Source organism: Corvus kubaryi, unplaced genomic scaffold (assembly GCF_017639235.1).
Source record: "Corvus kubaryi isolate FWS band 111438036 unplaced genomic scaffold, C.kubaryi_AGA036_p1.0 split1-37374, whole genome shotgun sequence".
NCBI classification, from domain to species: Eukaryota; Metazoa; Chordata; class Aves; order Passeriformes; family Corvidae; genus Corvus; species Corvus kubaryi.
Window position 1 is genome coordinate 618796 of NW_024582079.1, and position 25462 is coordinate 644257.

General features: G+C 42.9%; 1 protein-coding gene across 1 annotated transcript in view; it reads right to left on the reverse strand.

Moving 5' to 3' along the window:
* The window catches only part of LOC121657817 (A disintegrin and metalloproteinase with thrombospondin motifs 2-like), a 177625-nt gene that overhangs the window by 8391 nt on the left and 143772 nt on the right, over nucleotides 1-25462 (reverse strand). The window contains exons 9-21 of the mRNA XM_042013946.1: nucleotides 25012-25144; nucleotides 23438-23551; nucleotides 15703-15848; nucleotides 14109-14284; nucleotides 10136-10269; nucleotides 9205-9328; nucleotides 8490-8570; nucleotides 6847-7010; nucleotides 5541-5700; nucleotides 4753-4885; nucleotides 2306-2513; nucleotides 1817-1946; nucleotides 713-802 (exon numbers count right to left, since the gene is read on the reverse strand). Coding sequence (XP_041869880.1) covers nucleotides 713-802; nucleotides 1817-1946; nucleotides 2306-2513; nucleotides 4753-4885; nucleotides 5541-5700; nucleotides 6847-7010; nucleotides 8490-8570; nucleotides 9205-9328; nucleotides 10136-10269; nucleotides 14109-14284; nucleotides 15703-15848; nucleotides 23438-23551; nucleotides 25012-25144 — 1793 coding nt within the window. The remainder of the gene's footprint in view (nucleotides 1-712; nucleotides 803-1816; nucleotides 1947-2305; nucleotides 2514-4752; nucleotides 4886-5540; nucleotides 5701-6846; nucleotides 7011-8489; nucleotides 8571-9204; nucleotides 9329-10135; nucleotides 10270-14108; nucleotides 14285-15702; nucleotides 15849-23437; nucleotides 23552-25011; nucleotides 25145-25462) is intronic.

Consider the following 25462-nt stretch of genomic DNA (forward strand, 5'->3'; position numbering starts at 1 on the left):
GAACGCAGCTTTTCTCGAGAAAAAACCCACCAAACAACCACTGGGAGTCTGGCGAGAGAGACGGCATCAGAGCAGCACGGAAAGGACCGGCAGAAACTCAGCTTCTGCTTCCCAGTGAGCCCTCCCTGGGTCACAAACATAAAGGTGAGGGTCAGGAATAAAAAATGAGCAGCAAGGGTGAGGAAAGCAACAGCACCACAAAGGAAAATGGAATGAAAAAATTCTTCCACTCATCAGACTACCCTGTCAGCGAACTGAAACCAGAGAGTTACGAGATTTTGGGTTTTTAGATAAAGGAGAACTTTAGCACTACAAGGTGTCATTATTGTGATGTGATCACATTCACAATAAGTTCTCAGTTTTGCTATCAAACTGAACATCAGGAACCAGTAAGAGCCTTTTTTCACCATCACCAAGCAAACAAGCAAACCGACCCCAGCTCCCTTTCAGAGGACTGCAACATACTGTGGAGATCCAACTTCACACATCCAACACTTCAAGACCTCCACCACCAGTGCTACGCAAGCTCCAGAGAAGAAAGACACCGAGCACCAAGTGCCTGGTGTGAAAAAACAGATTCAGCCCAAGATTTAAACTTGGCAAAGTCAAGGGAACTTTCCGCATAGAGAGAAGAAGAGAGCAAAAGGCAAAGTCCACATTCGATGTGGCATGCATTTAAGGGCAAAGGCAGAGTTATAAATGGGTCTTTTACTTGAAGATATTTTCTGGATCGGGTAGTCTGGATCAGGTCTTGACAGCCATTGTATCATGTAGGTTTTCTTTGAAGGATCAGAAACGTTTCCTTGAATAGAGGAAAAAAAAAAGATGCAACACAACATATGTTAGACAGCATTAAATTCTTGCCCTGTCAGAAGGGGACAAGCTCAGAGAGGGAGTGGGCTCCAGTTGTGAAGGAGCCCAGGGAAGGATTACAACCAGGCTGTGTGATTTTGGGCAAAGGGTACTGTTCGGGGAGTTTGCTACAACTTGTGCCCAGCACTTCACAGCCAGCACTGAAGACAGCCCAAGGGCCAGTTCAACAGCAGCACTTCTCATGGCAGTGTCACACATGTCCCCAGAGACTTGCAGCCTAGCTTAGTTACACAGCCTCATTAAAATCTTTGTATTGGAGACGATAATTGACAGCTTGCTTCTAATTAATTAGAAATCAAAAGCTACCCTGAGAGATACAGCAAGAAAAAAGAAAAATATGAATTACTTAATAATAGGAATGTGTGAAATCATCTCACAAGTATCATTTGCAAACAGCTGAAAAGCTAACAAGGATAAAGGTCTTGTTGGCCTGGATTAAGCAGGAACAAATTAGTTATAGCTTTTAAAAACTGAATTAGATAACCCCTGCAGATAATTTATGTTTGACAGAATGGAAAACAAGTCTGGAACTCTTGGTGGAGATGGGGAAAGCAAAGAGGCACCCTTCATTAGCCAGAGCCCAGCTGACCCTTGCCAATCGCCACAGGTCTCAGGGGTGCAGGGTTGGACTCAGGCACTGCTCCTCTCCCAGGGCAGCTGACAGCTGCTGGCCACATCCAGCCATCAGCACTGTGCTGAGCTCTGCCCCAGCTTCTCAGGCTGTCCTGGGCCAAGCAGTGCTCTCCAGCAGGAGAAGAGCCCAAGGAGCCCATCGGCCACACAGCAGCTCCACATTTGGAATTCTGCTCAAAACAAGGACTATGGAGAAGAGTCCCCCCCAGGCAGATGTAGCACACAAGTATCAGTACAATGAAGGCATTGCAAATAAATAAATTAATGCTTTTCCAACATGTAATAGAAGCCATAGAAGACAAGCCCTTACTGGGACACGGAGGTAGTCTGCAAATCCTTACGGTCTCTGGTTTATTCTCCTTGCACAGGCCGATGGCGTTGTCCCTGGTCCGGCACAGGACCGGGCGATCCTGGGTGCCATTGCCACAGCTGACAGAGCACTGAAAGGACATGCAGCAGTTACAGCCCAGCCACCCTCTGGAGACAACAGATCAGAAACTAGCTTTTCAATTTTAAAAGACTGCCCTTGATTTGAGCTGACATGGTGCATTATTTGAGCCACCGCAGTACCTATAGTAGCTAAGCAAGAGGGAGAGCCACTCACTGCTTCTTGTGGTACACCAGGAATTGTGAAATACTCCAAGAATGAGCTATGGTCTGAGCACTAAACAAACAACTGTACATGTGAGTCATCTGTTCCCAGAGCCATCTATTCACAAATTCAGGGGTTGCATTACTTGTCATGCTCATTCCATCCAGTCAGAAACTAGTTGTTTGAGACCTCCAGAAAGGGACTGACCTGTGACCAGGGTCCTATTCTCCACTGTGCTGGACACAGCTCCCTGTTGCAGGGCCTCCTGCCCTCCGGGCGGTTGTTGTTGCAGTACTTGGTGTGGACAGAGCGATTTGTGTTGTCGTGGAGGGGCTGGATGCAGCGCACAGACCGTACCTGATACCCTGTCTTCCCACAAGATTTGCTGCAAGGCTCCCATTCTCCTGTAACCCATCTAGGTTGGTGAAAAGAGAGTGAGCAGAGTAAAATTCAAACTGTTGATCTGTAATTCTTAAACACAAGTTTAACATGATGCTAATACTAGTTCTAATACAGAAAAAAAGAGAAGATAGCAAAAAAACATGGTGAGGGTTATTTGACTGCCCCTGAAATATCATTAGTAAGACCCAGATCTTCAATATTACTTTCTCATTATCTCCAAGATAAGCATTATTCTTACTTGGCTGTATTTGCTTCGATTTTAAGCTGCCCTTTCCAAGACTGCACATAAAAATATGGTTGCTTTTATGTCAAAAGCAGCCACCCAAGGGTGCTGCTGAGCTTCCGAGGTCTGGGTGCATGAGAATGAGATGTGTCTTGTCTCATAATGTAGCATGAACCGGCTGTCCCCACAGCTGGTTCCCACATGAGTGAAGCCAAAACATCTGGGCTAGAAATGCAGCTCCAGCCCGGCCTGTATCTGGGCACTCCATGGGCCATATCCCTAGCCAGACTCAATCTCTGAAGCACTGACAAAACCCTGTGAGTGCTGAGCTGGGGCAGATCAAGGTTCTCATCATCAAAAATGTTTGGTTTGGGGGAAGGCAACTCTCCAGTGAAAACCAGAAGGTTCAAGTTCATAATGTCTAAATCAGTATGGCCACTGATAAATGAAACCTAATCTTTGTAATGTGCTGTAGTTGAAAACTGCACTGATCACCCAAACTGGCTCATTAATCATAGCTACTAATTGTAAAGAACTTAGAGAAGAACAACAGGGACAGACAGGCTTAGAGCAAATGTATCTAGACTACTGAAGCCTTGGTTATAATTAAGTGAAGATATATAGCAGTCTAAATATTTACGGAGTGCAGAGATTTGCAAGATGGAAATATTGTTCCATGTAAACAGAATTCATGGGATAAACTTAACCAAAAAATATACATAGTCTGGAGAAACACCCTGAGCTTGAAGGAATTGTCCTAAAGTACTCATAAAATCCTGGGTTTGGAAATAGTGAAGAAATAGCAAAAAGCACTGCACTACACACTCCACTTAAATAGAAAGTAACAATTTCACCCAAGTTTCTCTTTGTAACCTATAGAATTTCCACAGCTGTGGAGAAAGGCAAGAGCTGTCAAACCATGAATCCTGAGGTGACTTCTGAGACAAAGATGAGTTTTTCCAGAAGTGAAGAAGCAGCACATTAGTGTAGGGGGTGTCACAGAGCTTTGTAAAATCTCTTATATAATTGCCTCTCCTATGTACAAGAGCAAAATGCTTGGATGGCATTCTATGGAAACAGAGCAAACTGAAACTTCAGGGATCCAAGCACAATTTAGGATCCTATTGAGTCTTTGTGGTACCTGGGCCCAATTATATTTGCAGCTGAAAGGAGGATACAGTCCTTTCCAGAGAGCCTGAGATACAGTTAGGTTATTACTTCAGTTTTCCAATAAATAAACATTCAACCCTGACCCATGCTGAGTTTATGGGGCACAGTTTCTTGCCTTTTCTCTCTTTAAAATCTTTTTTTTGAAAGGAAGTTAGGAAATATTGTGTAGTATGTTCTATTTATTTGCTGTGATTCCTGGAACCTGTATTTAGTCCCCAGGGATAAAAGCTGGAATCAACATACTTGTTTCTTGTTGCAGTAGAAGCACAAAGAATATATTAGTCCTACATGTGGCAGGAATAACCTCCTGCCAGTCAAAAAAATCACCTGTAAAATGTGAATTATAATATTTATAACACTTGACTATGTAGAGCAAAAATGAAGGTACAACAGGCATTTCGTGCTGTACAAGGGCAGCCAGAGAGATCTAGCAGGTCAAATATTTTCCCTGTGTTTAAATGTCTGAAAATATGCTGTGAACTTTATGAAGATTTGGATTTGAGAGACTGGATGATATTGGTTGTCTTCTGTAGCACTCTGTACATTTGTTCTGACATGGTTAACCCACAGTGTGTAAAACCCACTGGTATAAACTGATACCTCAAGATGGCCTGAACACAAATGTCTGGATCAAGAGAGCAATTCTTTTCCAATCCAACTCATTAAATAAGTCATAGGAACCAGCAATCACAGAAAGAATATTTCTATGAGCAGAATAGAGCATGACATCCTCCCAGTCCTGGGTCTCTGTAATGACCATGGAGGTGAAGTTAAAGCCCTCTTCCTTGAGGTGACAACGCTGGCTGCGTGTGGTGCCCCCGCACCTGCAGGGAGCAGTGCTGGGTGCAGGGATGCTTACATGGGCTGGGAGCACTCCTGGAGGTTGCACACCCTGCGGATGGGTTTGGGCTTCTGGATCACCTCGCAGTAGCTCCGATGAACCATCTTGTGGTCCGTCTTCCTGCGGCAGCCGTACTTGGTGAACTGGTAGCCTGCGGAAAGACACTCCTCTTATTCTCAGGACTGGCAGACCTCACAGAGGGCTCGAGTTTCAAATGAACTGCACAAATGCTGTCAGGGGTTGCAGCAGGAGTTGCAGGTGAACACGCTACCAAAGGAGCTGTAAGCTGCACCAAATAAACACTTACCACACGAATTTAACACCCGTAATTGCTCACCCCCCTTATTTTTCACGACTTTAATGAAAATAACAGCCAGATCCAGCATCTCAAAAACATTCTGTAAACCTGCCTAGCCACGAACCAATGCTGCAACCTGACCTTCAGCCTGGGGAACAGCATCAGGGTTCACATCTTGCCCCAAAACCAGAGTCTGACACTGCAAAGGCCACGTCACTGGATGAGGATTTACAAAGGGCTGCCCCATGGCACCTTGAGGTTTGGCACCTTCACAGCTTGGAGACCCTCATCCAAATCTTGCACACTTGTGCAATTTTTCAGTTTCATAACCATAAATCAGAAATGAACCAGCCCAGATCTGCCCCCAAACCGTTTAAGTCACATTTTAACCCCATTCACTATTTATTTATCTATTACTTAACTTAAATAAAACTCCTCCCATACTCTGGTCTCCCTAATGGCTTGTGGCAATGAATGAATTTTGAATGATCTGTGGTTTTGTTTTTACCTCCCCCACAAGGTTTTGAACACTGGGACCATTTCTTCAAAGCCCATTCATATGACACTGAGTCCTCTTCCAAAACGTTATTGTTATCTACATTCAAGGAATCTTCATGGATCATGTACTTGTAAGTCAAAGATATCTTGGCACCACCATGAGGAATCACCTAGTAAGAAAAACAGATGTAAGGAAAAAAGATATGAAAGACTGATATCAGGAGCTCTGTGAGATGACATGGAATAGTCATTGTGGCTCACATATAAAAACATCCCCGCAGGGATCTCAGCCTTTTAGCTGCACTCAATGCATTTTTTCCCTGATGAAAAAGTATATCCTTATGACACAGAGTTTCTAAACTGCATATTAAGAAAGACTGTTGTTGATTTAGACTTACTTTCCTTGCCAGCATTGGGCTGACATCATGATACTAAGTTTTTTCCATATCTCATCACAAAGGAAGGAAACTTTGTACTGAAACGATAATGGATAATTCCACTAAAAGACAAAGCGAATTCAACTGCAGAAGTAACTGAAAGTGGCAAAGAAATTGCTTATATTTCTGATAAAACACAAATATTCTTATGATAATCCTGGAATTCTGCAAAGCTTTTTACTTAATCTTGATAGAAATATAAACTATTTAGAAAGATGTTTTGTTATCACACTGCATTAAGACAAATGCAAGAAAATGGAACTCAATGTGAACAAAGTGCAAAATATTGGTCCTCCAGAAACGTAATATTTATTCTTTCTTTGAAGTTCAGCTGGTGTAGACCAACACATTACAGTTGTTTTCAGAGGGATTTTAAATCAACTCACCCCTGCTAATTGCAGTCTATTGCTTGTTAGTTTGCAATGAAAAAAGAGTATATTTGGCTGGTTTTGGGAACTATGGAACTGGCTTTGCCCTGAAAAAGGCAGCCAGGAAACACAAGAACCCTGCATCTGCCTTTGCAGGATACATTTTCAAAACGTGGATGGGAGAAGGAGCTATTAGATCCAGCCTATACGAACCACTCTGACCTTTTTTTCGACTAGTGCTCACAGGTCAGATAGGATAAGTACAGAGTCTTCACTCAGTGGCTGATTGCTAGGCCATCCACAGGAAATAATCAGGACAGCTGGTTGCTCAACACATAAACCTGAATTATAATAGGTCTCATACAGAGCAATGAATTAGGAGAAAGGAATTAAAATACATCTTCTATTGTCTTATAGTTGAAGCAGATGTCTTCTTGTAACTCACATGAGGAATCTGAGTTATATGCTAGCCCATTATGGCTCTGTGGAAGGTGGTTTCCATTTGACTTACCAAAATAACTATTCCATTACGCAGTGGCCCCATGGTCTGCACTGTTTCTCTATCATCGTCGTTCCGATATTCCCACTCCACACCCATGTCAATAAAGACTTTAGAGTCTGGCACATAGTTGTCTTCACTTAGAATGAACTTCCCCGTTTCACGATTTTTAATAGCTGGGAACAACACAAGAAAAGTTAATATGAGAGGTTCGCTTCTTACCTCCAGTTTTGTCCTGCTTGTGTCCCAGTGGAAGAAGCTGAAAAGGCCAGTGTGCATTTTCCCTCTGTTTCCTCACAGGTTTGGAAAGACTTTTTCAGGTGTCTCACTGAACTGCCAATGCTTTTCTGCTCAGCTCCAGAAACATCAGTTGTCCTTTTTTTTCCTTTTTCACAGCCTGCCTTGCCAGAGAAATGAGGCCAGCATGGCTGCGCCACAGGGATCCAGCTGCCTGCTCCCCTATAACAACTTCTGAATCCACTGGCCAAGTCCGAGCCAATTTGAGAGCCAGTGGGGGTCCCAGAGCTATTCAGCTCTTTCATATGTTGTAAGGCAGCTCAGAGGGCTGTTACTGCTCCATCAAAGAAAGGCTACTGAGCTAACCCCCAGCAGGTCCCCTCAGTGAGAGAGAGACACTAGAAACAGTAATAATTCTCCTGCACAGATCCAGTCCTGACACCAACACAGCCCTGTTAAGCTCCTGCAGGCACCTGCCACTGCACACAGAGCCTGGCTCCTCTGCTTCAGCTCTCACCAGTGCTCTGTCCTTCACCTGGAGACACTTCAGCCACCTTTGTATGAGGACAGGTTTTCACCTGAGATGGAAAATTTGCCCTCCTCGTTAGAAGAAGCGGGGACTGTTTGTTATGTAACACCAGATTTTAACTCCATTCTCTCTCTGGCAGCTACCTGAGCATCCGGCTCCCTCAGCAGTGGCCTCGACAGCGAGTGAGCTGTTCATGTGCACAGCACTCACCCCACCCCGACAGAACTCTGTCTGAAGGAGAAATGCTCCCGGATCCACAGGGCCGGGTGCCCTGAGCAGCAAGGGAAGCATCCACTGGGGAGAAGCTGGGATGACTCACGCTACAATCAGCAGACCATTAGCTGTGAATCTACTTCCAATTAATAGCAGCCCACTAGTCACTGCTTCCCATTGATTACAGGGCTCGGGGAGGAGAGGATTTCCATTACCTCCTAGACTGGATTGATTTGGCAGCCTCGTGTCAATACTGTTAGCAGGGGGGCAGAATCTGGAACAGATCTGGATATAGCTGAGAAATGACTGAGGGTGGGAAGCACGAAAGATGCACGCAAAGACCATAGAATGCTTTGGGTTGGAAGGGACCTTGAAGACTGTTTAGTTCCAGCTCCCAAAGATAATGCATGGCACCCCATAAAGTAACTCAGTGCCTCTTCCAGCAGCTTTCACACATGCACATACCAACACAGAGATCTGGCTGGGACACCCTGGAATATAGCAGAGGGAAATAGAATTGCCAAACAAGTTTCCTAATTTAACATACTTAGAGAAAGCACGTGGTGTGGGAGGGTAATGGGTAAACAAATGTATAAACACATTGTCAGCCTCCAGAGACAAAAATAAACACCAGAAAAAATTACTGTGACTGAAAATTCTCCTACTTGTTACTTACCGAGATTATGAGCAGTGGCATCTGTTTCCTGTATAAGTAAATGTCTCGCACCAGCAGGAATTTCAAACATCTTAACGTACCCTATAATTGTAGTATTTGAAAATATGGTTATGGATTAATACGCCACAAACAGGGAGGGTTTGTCTTAGGTTTTTAAATAAATCTTATTTTCTGAAAGCAGGGTGTATTAAACAAGATGAACTGAATCCAGCATTATTCCCATCCCCATTTTTGTGCCAGGTGATGGAATGTAACAGGGACAAAGGGCTTTGGGTCAGAAGAAGGATGCCTGAAGTATCATCAACAGATTTTGCTTCAGACTGAAATGGCCTTTGAGCACCATATGCACCCACAGAGGCCACACAATCTCCTGCCTGACAGTGCCTGATGATGATATATTATTGCAGCTCTGCAGTGACTTGGAAAAAGCAGCTGGGTGACATCAGAAGCACAAGTACATCCACAGCTCTGCAACAAGGAGCAGGGAAGTCCTCTTCTATGCATGCACAGGCCCTGGTAGCAGCAGCTTTAACTGATCACTGGACAGAAGTCTTATTTTCAAATTATAAACACATCTGGAAGTAAGTCCAGATTGTTTATTGGAATTAAAGATGCTGCACATGATGTACTTAGTAATGGTATTTTCCCTGAAACATAAGAGATCAAGAAAAAATACCCGGAATTCCCCAGGACAAACCACACTGAATGTACCGACCTTGCTTTTTTGGTACTCTTGAAAATGTTCTTTTCACCACTTTGCAGTGGGAGTTATCTCCTCCACAGACACCACACTTATCTTCCTGCTTCGTGGAACCTATGACCCTGTCACACCCAACTTTCTGTGCACAAAAGAGAGAAACAGTCATTCGTATTTATCCACCCTTCAAGTCAAATGAGCCTTCACCTCGTGTATCAATCCCACCTTCTGCTTCAGAAAAGCAGCACACCTTGTAGTATTCTCCTGGAAGATCAACACCTAAACAGATTTTAATACTTCCTGTTCCTATAACAGCTGTCAATTGGGTGATTATATTTTTATATTATGCTTCACAGTGGTTCTCTTACTGAAGGAAAGCAGAATGGTTAAGGAAAAGCTCTTAAGCCTCAGCTTATCTTAAGACAGATGCTTAAATTCCAGGAGAATCTAGGCATCTATATGGGGATAAGCACATCCACCAGTGCTTTGCTAGTCAGAGACTAATTCCTTTCAAAGATGACCTGCAGCAGATCCCGACTTAGAGGAACTGTCATTGATTTTTTAAAAATAACATGATCAACTACAGAGAGAATGCACATCAGCCATATCCTAACACCACTTTCCTTGAAAGCTGCTGTGCGTTCCTGTTTCATTGCACATTCCACCCCCACTAAACCTCAGCAGGAAGAGCTTTCCTTGAAAGCTAATTGTAATAGATCATCTTAAAATACTGCATGAAATATTTCCTGTGTAGGTAGGTGCTTTTGGAACCGAGTCACATGCATGGCAACTGTGAACATCACACATAATATTGTGACAATAATCCTAATGAAATCTCCTTATTGCCCAAAGTGTTATTATACTTAGTCATTCTTGGAGAGAAACACTCAGAGTACAACTTTAATTGTTTTCACAATACTGAGCTCTGAAAAAGCCCCCAAATACTCACCAGGCAGTCCCCCCTCACACAGATGCTGTAAGCGTCCTTGTAGGAGCAGCGGGTCCCGTCGTGTACCATCCTTTTCATGTACACCACATCCCCTGTCTCCTTTGATTCGCAATACAGGTGGCACCTCTCCTTAGCTGAAAAATAAAATGACCCAAATTGTGCTTGTTCAGCTCTCACAGTTCAGTTGCTGACCTTGTGAGCAGCACTTTCAGTAGTGCTGGTTCTCCCTTCTTCCTTGCACACATCACAGAGCCCAACGTGGTACCCATAAATCATTGATGCTTATCCCCTTTGAAAAATCCTGTGATCTCTTGGAAACTGCTGCATCATAAAGCAACCATGTGTCACCATTAGGAGACAGACTTAAAAATAACAGATCATTGACTTTGATGGGGGATCTATTTAATCCTCTGCAGATGCTGCAATCTGGTAGACCTTTCCTCAGTTGCACAACTACCTGTGAGAGATGCTGGTTTCTCCTGCACGGCGCTTAAATGAAAAAAAGCCAAAGTAACTTTCCCATTAAAAGCAGCTGTTTGACACTGAGTGAACCTGGCATCCAAAATTTCTTCAGAGACATCTGGACCAGAGCATTTCATCCTAACCACAAAGTTAATTTTCCCTCATGGTTGTAATTTTATTTAAGATAATTTAAACCATTAAACAAGATGAGATGTCAAAAAAGATTCAGACAAAAAAACATTTTTTTACTGCTAACACATGCACAAACAGCCAGACAAGTGGTATTTTCTCTAATCTGTTCCAAAGAGCTAAGATCAAAAAATAAAGCTGAAAATGACTAGTCACTGGCTGAATAAAGTTGTATTCCACTAGTGTATTTCATTCTATCCATGTCTCTTGCTGTCCTCAGCCCCATAATAGGATTCACTGTGCTTTCCTTGGCACTGAAGAGCAGATGGCCTTTCTGCTAGATGAAACAAATAGAGATTCTGCTATTTTAACATGATTAAAAGTTGGAAAGCTTTTCCCACCATTTAAAACAATAACGACCTTTCCATTATAGCAGTTCAGCTGAAATAAATCTTCACAGGCCCTTTGCATTCTTCCCCTGTACAGTTCCATGGCCTCTGCCCTCTTTTTATAAAGTCCTTGTTATTGCTGTTGATGTCCTCAAGGCCACTGGGTATTGGTACATCAGAGACCTTTGTTACCACTCCCAAACGATGCAGGGAAGTCACACTAAAAATCCAGGGTCTAATCTATTAAAACAGGTACTTTTTTCAGTGCAAATTCTTAATAGGAGACTATTAAGATCATGATAACGACAGACGTACTGTATTTGCATATATTAGAAACATTAAGCTATGAACAAGATAGATGTCTACACACCACCCCTGGGTATGCACCCACCCCCACCCCACACATACCACGCATTCACTGCGTGTGATTAAATGAAAATATCAGCAGGTCTGACTGGGTGCCAACAACTCTGTACAAGGGCTTTATTTTAGAGATGGTTCTGTTCCCACTGCTCCATGGGAACAGTAAATGTGCAAGTGCTGCTAAATTAGATCCTGTTATTGCAAGGAATTATTTTCTTCCTATTCACTGGTGCTGGGCACAGTAGAGGTGCAGGAGCATGGATGCGACGGTGTGCCCGTCCACTCTCTGCTCTCGTTTAACTGAGGCTGGGAGCTCATAGCCAAAGTCACACCCTACTGCCCTGGCAGATGCACAATGCAGGAGTCTGTGAGCACAGCAGGGATGAGGACATGGTGGCTCAGAGGGCCTGGAACAGGAGACAGGCCATGGCACAACAGGGCATCGGGATTCTCAAGGACACACTGGGGTGTGGCTCAGTGGCTTTTCTCTGCCCACAGCATGAGGCACTCCTTTCTGTTCCTATCCCCTGCACAATGTGTCAGACACATCCAGCTGAGCTGCCTGTGAAGTGTATGGATTTATGTCACTTCTGAGCCACAACTGCATTATCTTCACAAGTATGTCACTGATATGCCTTATCCTTACAAAAAGGAGTTTTAAATAGATTAGTTCAAGCACAAGCTTGTCTCTGGCCTTGTTTTCACACAAAAGCTGTTCCCTCTAATAACCCTGCACAGGTAAATGTAACTCTCAAGGAGTCTGCAGTTAAACCATAGTTAAATGGGAAACCAGCAGTGCAGGGATCAGTGCTCAGACATCAATGAGCTGGTTTCTGACCCAGAAGCCATTGAATTTAATAGAAAAAATTTGATTTGTTCCAGTGGTCTCTGCAGCAGGCTGCTCCAAAGGCTAAAGCGTAAGCAAAGGTCCTGCAGGCCACAGCCTTCATCCCCTCACCCTGTGCCAGCAATGCTATTTCATGAAATTAAGCTGTGAGGCTGTGTCTGTGCCTTTGAAAATCCCAGACTGACCAAGATGGCATGAAAAGAATGAGGGAACTCTGAGAACTCTTTGGGAAGAAAGGCAAATTAATTAAAGGAATTTGCTATTAATTTCTGGCAGAATAGCCTCTCACTGGAATGCAAAATGATTCACCCAAAGTGACCCTTCCCCTCCCAGTGATGACACTGGGCTGAGGATGGGGTGAGTGCCCAGAATCTGTCCCTTGCCAGGCCAACCCTGCCCTCACGAATTTGTCATTCAAGTGAAGTGACAGGGTTCAAAACCAGCAAACAGCCCATACTGCTCATTCAACAAGTTGAAACTCATTGCCCTCTGCCTTTTTGTTTGGTGAAACATCTCAGCGTGTTTTCTGGCAAGAGCAGACATGGTCCCAATCAACCAGCTGCACTTGCATTGACAGTTGAGCCGAGGCATTAACAAGAACAGGAACATTTTTATTCTAGGAGGTGATCTCTGTCAAGAGGCCACAAAATCAGCCTGACCTTGCTGGTTGAGAGCCAGCACCCATCCAACCCAACAGCTGCCTCCAACAGTGACAGCAGCATTTGCAGGAAGACACAGGAAAAACTTGAAACTTTCTCAGAATATTCTCCAAGTTCCTCCTACTCTGCAGCTTGGGGACTTCCAAAATCATGGCTGGAACTTGGTGTTTAATAGCTCTTAATGGATTGTAGAACTGTCAAGAATTTTTCAAAGTAAGTTCTAAAACTTTCTGGCATCTGCAACTTCCTGTGGCAGGGAATTTCAAGATTATTAGATGCTTTGTACTAAGTCTTTCCTCTTATTTGTTTTAAATCTGCCACCTGATAATTTTATTTGATGTTCCCAGGCTTGCATTATGAGAAACTCAATAACCATTCCACATTCAGTCTCAGGCCACTCACAACTCTGTAACTCTATCTTTTTAATCTACATCCTTGCTTTTCCAGGGTGAAAAGTCCTGGTTTATCCAAACTCTCCTCATCCAGAAGTCATTGTTTATGTTTGCTTTATTCTGGTCTTTCTGAGTTCAGCTGTGGGTTTTTTAGCAGCATGGGCAGCAGTGAGATGGGCACAACCTGAGCCGCACTGGGTGAGTATTTAAAGTGCAGACACAACGTGCAGGTACACGGAGGCAGAGCAGTGTTCTCCATCTCTCCCTTCACAGGCACTGAATCAATCTTTTCCTAAAGCTATTCCCAACTCCCAGCCTTTCTCTTCAGAGCCCACCATTGTACAGATCCATACACACATACACACCAGTTTTTACCCCCATAGCCATTACTGGCATTCATTAACACCAAACTTCCTTTGCCTTCTTGTGCCACTTAGTGTCACAAGGTCCTTCTGCAGCTCTCAGAGTGGGCTGTGCTCCTGTGCAAAACCATTTCCTTTTATCTCATGGTAAATCCATTTAACTGCTGTCACTGGGGAACAGTATCCAAAGATTTTTGAAAATCCAAGTACATTGCATGGATTGGATCACTCATACACTGATACTCACTGGTCCCTCCAAACAACTCCTAACAGGTTCCTGATTTCCCAGGAAGAAGTTTTACCCCTCCCTATATAATTTTTACTCATATTTGCAACTGATTTTAGTTTTCACAGGAAAGGGGCTGCTCACCATCGATATGTTCATAAGGGAGCCAGTGGTGTTTGGTGTTCTGGTACTCAAAGTAAGGGTCCCACTGCCGGCACTGCTCCTCTCTGAAATCCTCAAAGTCCTTGGGACAGTCCTGGGTGTTGCACAGCTGGAACTCGTAGCTTGGCCCCACACATGTGCGGCCTCCATTGGCAGGACTGCGACAGGGAGAGAAACCCGTGGTTAGTTTTGCCATTATTTCATTAATCAACTGTCTATCAAATCTTCTGAGGAGCAATTTGTTTCCCAGTCATGCCAGTAGGCACTTGATGAAGCCAGGGCTGTGTTTCTGATATGTAAAATATATATTCTCTTTCAAAACCCACTGTCACTACTTAGCTTTTAAAAAGCAACTTCTGCAAGTAGAGGTTCAAACCACTTGATAAAGGCAAGGAAAGACATTTTCTTGGTATAGCCAGGAAAGGAAAGCACAGCAGAACTCATTCCCATTCACCCCTAATGCAGTAGCAAAGGCAGAACAGCCCAGCTCAGTGCTGTGCCCCAGGCAGATGTGCACCAGATCCCTGGCAGATCTGGCAATACAGAGCTCAGAACCTGTAGCTGGGTTTGCACCCTCTTCCAGGAAACACAGAAAATGTTTTCAATAGTACCTTAGGCTTTTCCTACTTGTAAATAGATTCTACAACTAAAACTGTGCCCATAATTAGAAAGGTCAATTCCCTGTTGCCAAAGTAATAAAAGCTGAAAAGAGAACTGGCAAATTTTTTCTTAACAGAACAATTTCCATCAGAAAATGCTGCTTCATAAAACTCAATTTAGAAAAAAAAAAAATCAATGATAAGACGATTTTTAACACTAGTCAAGTTCAATTGCTTTATCAACAAACCAAGAAATTCCACGTTAAAAATATTCTCGCTGTTAAAATCATAGAATTTTGACCATTGTTTTAGTTCTTACTGTTAGGATCTTGACTTTTTATGATAGCACATTAAGATAGCAATAATTGCACATTTCATATCATTTGTATATACCAATCTTTATTAACTATACTTTACTTCCACTCTTACTGGAATGGAATCATTCTACATTATCTGGATGACCCATATGTAAGTTATTAAAGAAAGACAATTCAAAATTCCTAAAATTAACTTTGGGGAAGGTTCTGATCTCAGGAGCTTTGTTCCAACTTGGAATGAAAACAGTTTGAAAATATTTTAAGACCTTGTTGAAATATCCTAGAAGGTGGATTAAAGAAAACTTTTTAAAAGGTTTTTTAAAAAAAATCCAGTAAATCACTGCTATCATTTCATACTCACATTTAAAAAAAAAAAAATATAGTACCCTAAACTTTTATTTATGCTTTACACAGCACAATATTAGCACTTTCAAGATCCTTCTAACTGCATAACCAGTTTAATGGATGGATAAACTGAGAAATAAAGATGATTCATGACTTGCTAAGGGCCAAAAGTAGAATTTCTGACAACTTATGCTATATGTCAGATTTAACAAGCACCACTCAACATCCTTTACTGCACTGCTGCACTGGGCATGCACTGAGGATCCTCCCCGTGCAGCCTCTGCATATCAGTGGGACACTTGGGGTGCCACTTACTGTGGGTTGTCACACTGCCGTGTCCTGTACTTCACCCCGGTGCCACACGTGCGGGAACAAGAGCCAAACTTACTCCATGCCCCCCAGTGTCCATCCTGCTTCAGGACATCTGGTGTGAGCCAGATGCAGTGACCTTTAAAGCAATGCTGAAAGAGAAAATCGGATGTCAGAATGATTAGATGATTAACTTGTATCAGATGAGAAGTTGTTATACCACACATTGGAATTTCAGGCACAAGGTCTGGATTTTTTTCTCACCTCTCCAGCAGAAAGTAGAGGGACTTGCTGTCAGATTGTGCCCATGATCCCAAACTCACTCAGATTTTATGAATTTACATGTCAGTATGCACATGTGTGCGTGCAGGTTTTAAGGCTACCAAGTTTGTTAAACTGTTCTCAGTGTTATATTTCCTCACCACCTGTCTGCAGAGGGGATATCATTTAAGGGAAATGGCAGAATCCCATATCTTGGAGGCTAACAATAACATCCTGGCTCCACTACTGCCTGCAGCCTCTTCAGGCAGCACTGTCAGGAGCTCTGGCCACAGCACCATCCTCTCCCACAGCCCAGCCACTCCCAAATCCACACACATATTCCTACAATAAATGTGGTCAGCAAAGTGTCACAAAATCAAAGCCAGCTTGCACTGTAGACATTAATGCTATTAAATAAAAACTTCTGCAGTGTTGCCCTGGAGATCTCATAGTAAACCTGACCAAAATAGCAGGAGGCATTCCTTAGGGACAGCCCTGGACAGTCCTACAGCAGCACAGTTCATCATGCCCTACCACATTTTCTCCTTTATTTTACCTGGTTTTTTAATACAGTTATTCTGCAGCAGTTGAAGCATAGAATTTGCTACATTTCCCAAACCACTAAGGTATTTATTTTATTTCTTTAAGAGCCTTCATAGCTCCAGTACTGATCATCTCTACTGTCATCTCCTGTTAAAGAAACCTGTCAGTGCCTTTCCACCAATTTCTCCAGTCCCTAATCAAGGAATTTTTTCTCAGCTGAAGTCAGAAAGAATTCTTCTCAAGGATCACAAGATTCTGGCCCCTTTTAGTACTATTTCTGCTTTCATAAAAGTCTACTGATGAAGTGTGGGTGCTGGAAAATATATTCCAGCAAACAAATGACTTTGCATGAGACTGTCATAGTTTGTCTGCGTTAACGGTTACTGCCGGGATGAGAGCTCTGGCTGAGGAGCACAGATGGCTGCAACAACAAGTGAAATCAGTCACTTACTTTCCTTAACATTCAAGTCAACAACAACATTTTACACAGCTTAACAAGCCCTGGAACGCAGGAATTTGGCAGGCTGCACAAGACAAGCATATGGCTAAATGCATGCTGCCAGCAAAAACAAAATCAGAAGATATATAACAGGAGAGCGTTCCTGAGCATAGAGCGATTAGTGATCTGGAAGGCAAATTTAAAAGTGATGGATAATCATTAATAATGCTGAATTTAAAGAGAGAATCATTAGTAAAATGGTGACAAGGCACAGCTTACTGATTCACTAATCTGCTCAGTGACTGGCTCTTTATTCATGCAATTTATTTTGGGGCTGATTTGATTGGACAAGGAGTAGAAGAGAGAGTAGAAATAAGGTTTCAACTATTTTTTTCTTTCCCATGACTTCAGATATTCGAACTCAAAACCTATGAAATAGATGAGTTACCACAAAGCCAATTATACCAATCCTGCTCCAGAGCTGTAATGGGCACATTTTTCTTAGATGTTTGACTGAACAAGAGATAATTCAGCAAAGCATGAAAGAAATGCAAAATGCTAATACATCCTTTGCTTTTTTTGGTTTAGAAGCTAAGGGCTGTACCCATCAGGGGCTGTTTACTTATGGCTTTAGAGGGGTTTGTTTGAAAAAACTGTTTGAGTCGTGGGGCCCTGCACAGCCAGGGAACCACTCAGAGAGGTGGGGGAAGCTGGCAATGCTTCAGCTTGTCAATAGATATTTCAGCTGGGCTTGGAAGCAGATGTGAAGTGACAGCTCCTGATCTGTGCTTGCTCACACATCCTTTTATCAGGGTGCTGCATCTCTCAGGTGTAAGGTGACAGCAGTCACCAAATCCATGTCAGGAGCCATTTAGCCTATGTTTATTATGTGATGATCCAGAATCCAGTGCTTGGGCTCATGGAGGAGAGGGAGAGACGTGATGACACTGTGTTTCCCAACCTCTTCCCTGTTTTACTCAGGAACAGCGGGATGTAGGTTTGCAACAACCTGTAATAAACCCCCTCTCTGACATTAGGACTGGTCCCTGAACTGGACGGCAAACATTGCTGTGTAAAGGGAAGAGCAGCACTGATTTTTAGTGGAGAAGCTGGTCAGATGCTGATTGTTGGGAAGCTGAGGCAAAGCTATTAGGAGACAAGCATTTATGTAAAATGAGTCATCCACAGCTCTGCCTTTTTTTGTGGAATTAAAAGAAAGAAGCCTACAGAAAACAAAATGATTCACTAATGAATCTTACTCTGTGCAGACCGTGCAAGAAAATGCATGAGAAGGTAAAACCAGAGAGAGAACAATCTCCAGTGTAATATGGGAAGTTAAAGCCAACCCTTCCTATTGCTACTACATTAACTACATAATGAGGTGGGAAAGAGCCAATTTCAAGCACTATTCCCTTCATAAACAAGGGGTTTCACTTAAAGAATGAAGCATTTTAAAGCAATTTCTTTTTATAATGAGAAAAAAATGGGTAAATGCAAATTGTTTTCTTAGTTGAAGACAAGACGACTTCTTGCAGTCTCGCCTATTTTTCTGGCAAACAGGACAGTCCAAAACAAGTGCAATTTCCAGGACAGGGAGCTTAAATTTCTTGCAGTAAAACATTCCACTGCTGTTTTCAGCAGTTCTTTGAAACAACTGCTGTGTATGCCAAAAAAAGAGCCAGTGTGTTCCTGTGGGCTTAACACATCTGCAAGTCAATTTTCCAAGAAGAGACTTGAAGATCTTCTGTGGGTATCTGTAACTATTTTATATTGAGCAGTGATGGGCATTGCTCTGATCTCCTCACTTGACACCCCAGGCATCTACCAAGTAGCCCCTCACACTGCACCATGGCTGGGGGTCCTCTGTTCTCCTCACTCTTCTGAGGTCCCATCAGGACCTTATTTATTTGTATTCTCCATCACACGCAGGCTGGCCTGCTCTGCTCCATCTGTTTGAGAATAATTAGTTGCAAGGGATGAACTGAAAGTTCCAACACTAAGGACTACTCTGAGCCAGTAAAAGTTTCTTCAGTGGAGAATCAAGTATTCTCCCTGTTTCTGTGGTGACTAACACAGCACACACTCACCCATCTGTCTCCTGTCTCCGAGAGAAGCTGAGGTCAGCTTTCTCAGTGGGAAATTATCTGGATGGCTTTGAGCACACATTAGTGTTTTCAGAAACCTTTTTTCTTGGTCCATTTTTCTTCTCAAAAATATCTATTTATTTCAATATTTAATCATTCCCTTCCTTTCCTGACAGAGTAAAAAATCATTCCAAGTTTGACTCAGATCATCTCACTAGGACAGTGCAAGCAAAGAGAAGACCTGCTAGGTTTGTGCTGGATCCTTGGCACAGAAGCCAAATCCAAGAGCAACATCAGCCTGGTCGGCAGGGGCAGCTACCAGGCTCTTACCTCTCTCCAAGAAAAGAAAAAAATGAGGCTCAGGTGGTGCAAACCTTGATGTTAGTCACTGCAGCAAGCAGATGGACTCAAGCATGTGATCTCCCTGCATGACTGACTCTGGGTTTTATTTCTACCCTGTGGAGAGCAGTTAGCTACTTCAGCCGACATAAATGTCTCCCCAGAAGAGTAATATTTTTTTTAAATGGAATAACAAAAAATGATGATATATTTCTGAAGTTTGCCTGGATTCAGAAGCCTGAGGCTAACAGTAGAGCTGACAGAATTGTATACAAGTAAATAAATTATCAGCTGACAACATATGTTTCCTTTCAATCTACAGAATGCCAGGCAGAGTTAAGTTTTGTGCAGTTATGTCTTGTCTGCATGGTTTACTATAGCAATTTATGGAGTATCTCTGACTCCACAGTGACTCTGAACCTCCATGTGCTTAACTTTACACACTGGAGTTATTTCATGGACCATCATCAAAGCTTCGCAAAACTGGTAGAAACTTCCCTCTTGCTATTGAAAACTCAATCTGATTTTAAAAGATCAAGTTGGGAGCAATAGAAATTATTCTATTTCCTTGAGGATTCTGCCAAAATAGTAGTTTTCTTTTCTGTCTGGGAAGCTCCAGGAGAATATGTTATTTTTTTATCTTTAAACCCAGCAAATTATTAGTTTGCCGCCAATTAACATAATGGTTGCTCAGTATCTTCATTTGCACAAGAAGACTTAATAAGAAGTTTTTTAAATGGCAGAACCTTGCTCTTTTGGTAACTTAGTTCAAATAACCAGATGCACAGAAGAGCTTACATACATTTACATAACTATACACTTATCTGTACACATACATGTAGAGTAATACACAGCATTAGAAAGCCTCATCTTCCCTTTCAAAGGGCTGGTGCCTGGGTCCAGGACACAGCCTGGGTCTGCACAGACATGGTCCTTATCATCCTGCCTGCCAAAAATATGCTACAGATTTCATGTCTCCCATATGGCTGTTCTTGCCCCTTGACCATCAGTTAGGAAGGAGGCAGCTGGACTGGAGTCTCCTCAATGGCATCTTGCTAAATTTGGGATCAGTTATCAGTTATGTGAACACCAGCCCTAGGTGAGAACATCCATGCACCACATGCCGTGTTCGCCTCCCCAGCACCACTTTCATTTCTGGCATCCGGTCCCCTCAGCTGCAGCAAAGCCAGGATGTTTCTGTGACACATCAGCAGTGTTGTGATTGGTTTGTGCTTAAAATAGGCCCTGGGAATTGGAGGTATGAAATCAGGAAAACTGCAGGTTTCCAAAGTGGGAAACAAATGAATCTTTCTCAATCAGCATCTTTAATTGCTTATTTCTTGTTTCTGCATTTTTCTTTTCTGACATGATTCCAAAGAAAATAGGAAACCATGTTTGAAATTATTTTCCTTTTTCTCAAATGCTGATGAGGTATCATGGGAGAGGTACCTGAGAGGAAGCTGCCCCACAGCAACTGAGTCCCAGCTTTGGGCAATAAATGCATTTTACAGCCCTGTGCATTCAGGCAAGAGGCTCTGGTACTGTCCCAGTTGGTGAAGAGAGTGAACAGGGGAAGGCAAAATCAAGGGCAGGGATGAAAAGGAAAGGAACAGATGTAAAAGCACTGATCTGATGTACCTGTACTAAAAACACCAACATCTAATAAATACACTGGTCAAATGCTGAGCTCAGATACATAAAGTCAGCTATATAACCTTCAGAACTCACACTATTTAAAACAACCCAAACCATTTAGTTCAGACTGCTGAGCCTTATCTAATAAAATGGTTTTCATTTTACAAAATTTTCTCAGGTACTTCTGGAAGGTGGCAGCAAGTTTATTTATCAAAAAACTGGGACAGCTCCCTTGAGAATAAAACAGTCAGAGTCCTATCATCTACTGAAACTTCAGAATGTGCACATACTCTCTTGCATCTCTGCTGAGCTCAAAAGCCTGGCTGTCTGCACAGCTTGCTGAAGCCTTGGATCCCAAGTTCCAGTCCAAAGAAAATTTTTACAGCTGAGTTGCATAATATCCTGACAAACTGTTTATAATGGAAGCACTGACAGATCCTTAACTGTAGGGTTACAAATTCCTTTTTTCTCCTCATTTCTGTTCATGTACTAATATGAATGAATAGCTCAGGGAAGAGAGTGATGCAACAAAATGGAATATAACTGTATTTTTCAGTTGGGGGTCATAAATATTTTTAATGTAAAAATCAAGATAAAGAAAAGTGTATTCAAATAAATTGTCTAAAATTTTGGATTGTAACGTAATTTTTTTTTAACAAGAAACAAAGCTGTTATTACAGGAATAGTTTAAAGAAGAGAAAACCAGAAGGGAGTGGTTTATATAGAGCATGAATTGCTGGGGAATTAATTTAACATAACATTTTCATAAAAAAGACTTTTCAAACCATAACAGCAGCTGCTAATATGGTTCATTTATCGCATAAATGATGTCATACACTGGGTTATAAAAAAACCTTTCCAAGTAGCAACATCTTCCTCTCCCCCTCAGTCACTGCATCCAAAGCCTAGGGAAGCCAGATTTTTTTCAGCAGACTTCAAAGGACTTGGAGTTCAGACCCACTCTGAGCAGAGTGTGATCTCCATGGAGGATGACTGGGGCTGGGAGCAGCTCCAGCGTGGTGGTGAGCGGCCGGAGCTCTCTGAGCCTTTGCCACCTCACACCATCCCTCCACAGCTCCTCATGCCTCCCTGGGCTCTCATCAAACCAGCAAATCCACCTCCACAAACCTGCCCTTCTCCCCTCACAGTCCCTCTTGTGCTGTCATGTTGGTTCTCTCTAGCTGGCACTCAACTCCCACATCCATCCTTTCCCTCTGGGAAGCTCCAGCAGCTGTGGCTTGACCGTGTCTCCAGCCCCCACTGCTCTCTGCACCCCCGCACAGGGGAGGCCAGTCAGCACCACAGCAACATTGCTGGTACAAGCACAACACCCTGACCTCAAAAGAGTCGTAGGAGAGAGGAAATTTCCCCGGTTTTGGCTTTGCTACAGAGACTTGCACGGGGCAGACACTGCCATGACCTGCCTGAGGACGGGGTTTAATGGTCCCAGAGTGGCCATGCAGGACACACCAGCCCTCACCCCATGCTCCCCGTGACACTTCACCATGCCATAAATCGAGTCTCTCCTGATGGGAGAGAATTTGCTGAAAGTCCTTGCAAGGAGTTTGAGAGATAAAGCTAGACATCTTCTTTAGTTTCAATGCTTCTAGATGGTTGTTTATTAAGTCTTATCAGAGGAACACAGCCACTAGCATGACCCAGGTACAGCATAGAAGGAGGAAAAGTAGGAGTGAGACCAATTATCAAGATTTACACAGCCTTTTAAAGATATTTTAATCAATAGTTACTAAAAACGTACATTATTTTCACTTTCTTACCAATTATTCAGTAACAGGACTAGGAACTGCGGAATTTTCTATCCAATCAATCCAAACCACTTTTACTGCAGAATATGGAGTAGTAGAAGAAGAAGAAGGTCTAGAGAACAACAACAATCCTCCATTTTGATATTTTTTACTCTTATCTATTTACTATAAAGAGAAGCCTAAAACCTCTAAATTTTTCACCCTGTGACAATCTTATATAGTAGTCTATCACCTAATTCACACCACTGTATTTTCTAGTTGTTGTCTGACTGTTGGTAATTTTTTCCAAGGTTTGAAGCTAAAACAGTGTTGTTCAGGGGGGGTAAGAACCCTTAGAAACAGGCAGAGAAATATTCTCGGCACTCTGGGTTCCTACATCCCGCTCACACTGCTCAGAATCACAGAATATTCTGTGTTGGATGGGACCCACAAGGATCATCAAGTCCAACTCTTGAGTGAATAGCCCCTACAGGGATCAAACCCATGTGTTACTAGCACCATGCTCTAACCAGCTGAGCTAATGCTCAACACTTCACTTGCACTCAGGAGTTTGCCCCACATCTCAGCAAACCTCAGGTGCTCCAGACAGGTTCTTCTCTTGTTCCTCTTGATTTTGCACACAAACACACGCAAACACACATGTGCATGTGGGCACACAGGGCACCAGCTCTCACCTTTCCTGGTGCACACATGGTCCCGTCCAGCGGAGGCCCTTTCTTTGTTTTGCAGAAATAGGGGTTCTCAGGGTGGCTACACCACAGCTGCTTGCACGGATCAAATGTACGGAACTGGAACACAGGAAAAAAATCAGAGTGGATGATGCTTTGAGAGAGCTCCCACTGGAAACAGCAACAGAAGCTGCAGTTTGGGGTGATCCTTTCCTAAGTATAAAATGCCAGCTGTTAGCACTGATTCCTGAGGAACACCGTGATGTCTCTGGATTGAATATTTGAGTTTTCATACAGAATCATGACTCTGAGGTGAGATCCCACTTGCATGTGATGGAATAAAGTCAGGCAAAAATAGTTTTACACAAGTGAGCTATCAGTTTCCCCAGGCAGTGAGACACACGTTGCCTTTTCTTACAGCTTCTCCAAATGGGGCTGCTTCATTTGGCAAACAAAGAAAAAATCCTTGTGCACCCATGGGAGATGGAAATGAGCTGCTCAGACTTTAGCTCAGCTGTTGTAATCCCCTTCTTAGGGGGATGGAAATCTGAGATCAGGTCCCCAATCCATGAATAAATCGGCATTTTACCTACAGTGCAATGGCTTCTATAGGAGAGGATGGGAACCACCCACCACAAAACATACTAAATCATGATGTCTGGACGTGCTTTTGGCTATTCTGAACAAAGAAGAATAGAAAGCCTCCATCTCCCAGGCTCTGGAGGATGGCTGCAAGAAAAGATTCTCTTTGGCTGGGACATTCTTCCGAGGCAGCATCAGAGGGAATTGTGTCAAGACACAATACTACAGCTCATGCTCTAAAAGTTCTCATCCATTATCTAGGGACAATGCTCGGCACATATATTCCTGCAGATGGGAATGAAAACAGAAATGTTATGTATCAGCAGCTGCCAGCAGCTGAAAACATCTCTTTCCATTTTACATTTTGTTCTACTTGAGGAGCTGGAGGTGGGAGGCACAGCCCTGCTGCAGAAGACTCTATTTTCTGAGGCCAGTCCACTGAGAATTTTACTAATCTTGCTTTGCTTTAAATTTAGACTTTGGCTCTTGTTTTCCTCATACACAAGAGCCAAGCATGGCATCAAGAGCCCTTGCAAGTTGCTTTACTCACTGTCATGCATTTTTTTTCTTGCTAGGTATCAAAATGCATCACACTTTCCATAAAATTGGATCATAAAAGCATGCTGCCCTGTGCTAGCACTACGAGATGTGGCAGCAAATCCATCTCCATCACATGGGGTGGGAGTTTTGTAGCAAAACAACCAGCTTCCAGCAAGAGAAGGCTCAATAACACAGCAAGTTTGTTGGCTTGAAAACTACAGATATTTATGAAACTACACAATAATTACTTCTGTAATTCCAGTTTAAAAAAAAACCAAACCAAGAGACATTTAGAATAACATATATGTCAACATTCAGTTGTTAATCCTTGCTTACAGCTAAGAGGGCACATCATCTTTCTTTGTGGGCTTCACTACTCCGTCCCTGTTAAGGACATTTCAGAGACACTTAGACCACTCCTGGATGAGAAATAGCAGAAGCTAAAGTTAAATACTCACAGCTGTGCACATCATGTATCCCAGTCCAAAGTCAAACCGGCACTGTTCGTTCATGGAGTAGTGAATCCCTGGCAGCTGTGGAAGGGAAGGCCAGTCATGTTCGAAGGGATCATCCCGCAGACAATCGTAGGAACTGCAACAGGCAAAAATTACAGGAACAGATGGGGCTGTGAGGCTTGCACAGTGTTTGTGGTTTCATTGCCTTTTTGTTCCAAACAAAATAGAGCCTACTATTTCTCAGATGTTGGTCCTGAAGAGCAGCTAATATTGCAATTATGCTCACATTCACTTTTAGCATGTCATATCCACCTTCAATGGATTCTACACATCTTTTTTTGAAGCCCTTCCATTGTAATTTTCATTTAGCTTGCAGGTAAATTCCTATCAGTCTCCAGGCTCCTTATGTGAAAGGAATCCAAGGAAGAATCCACATGAGACCAAGAAGAAAAGA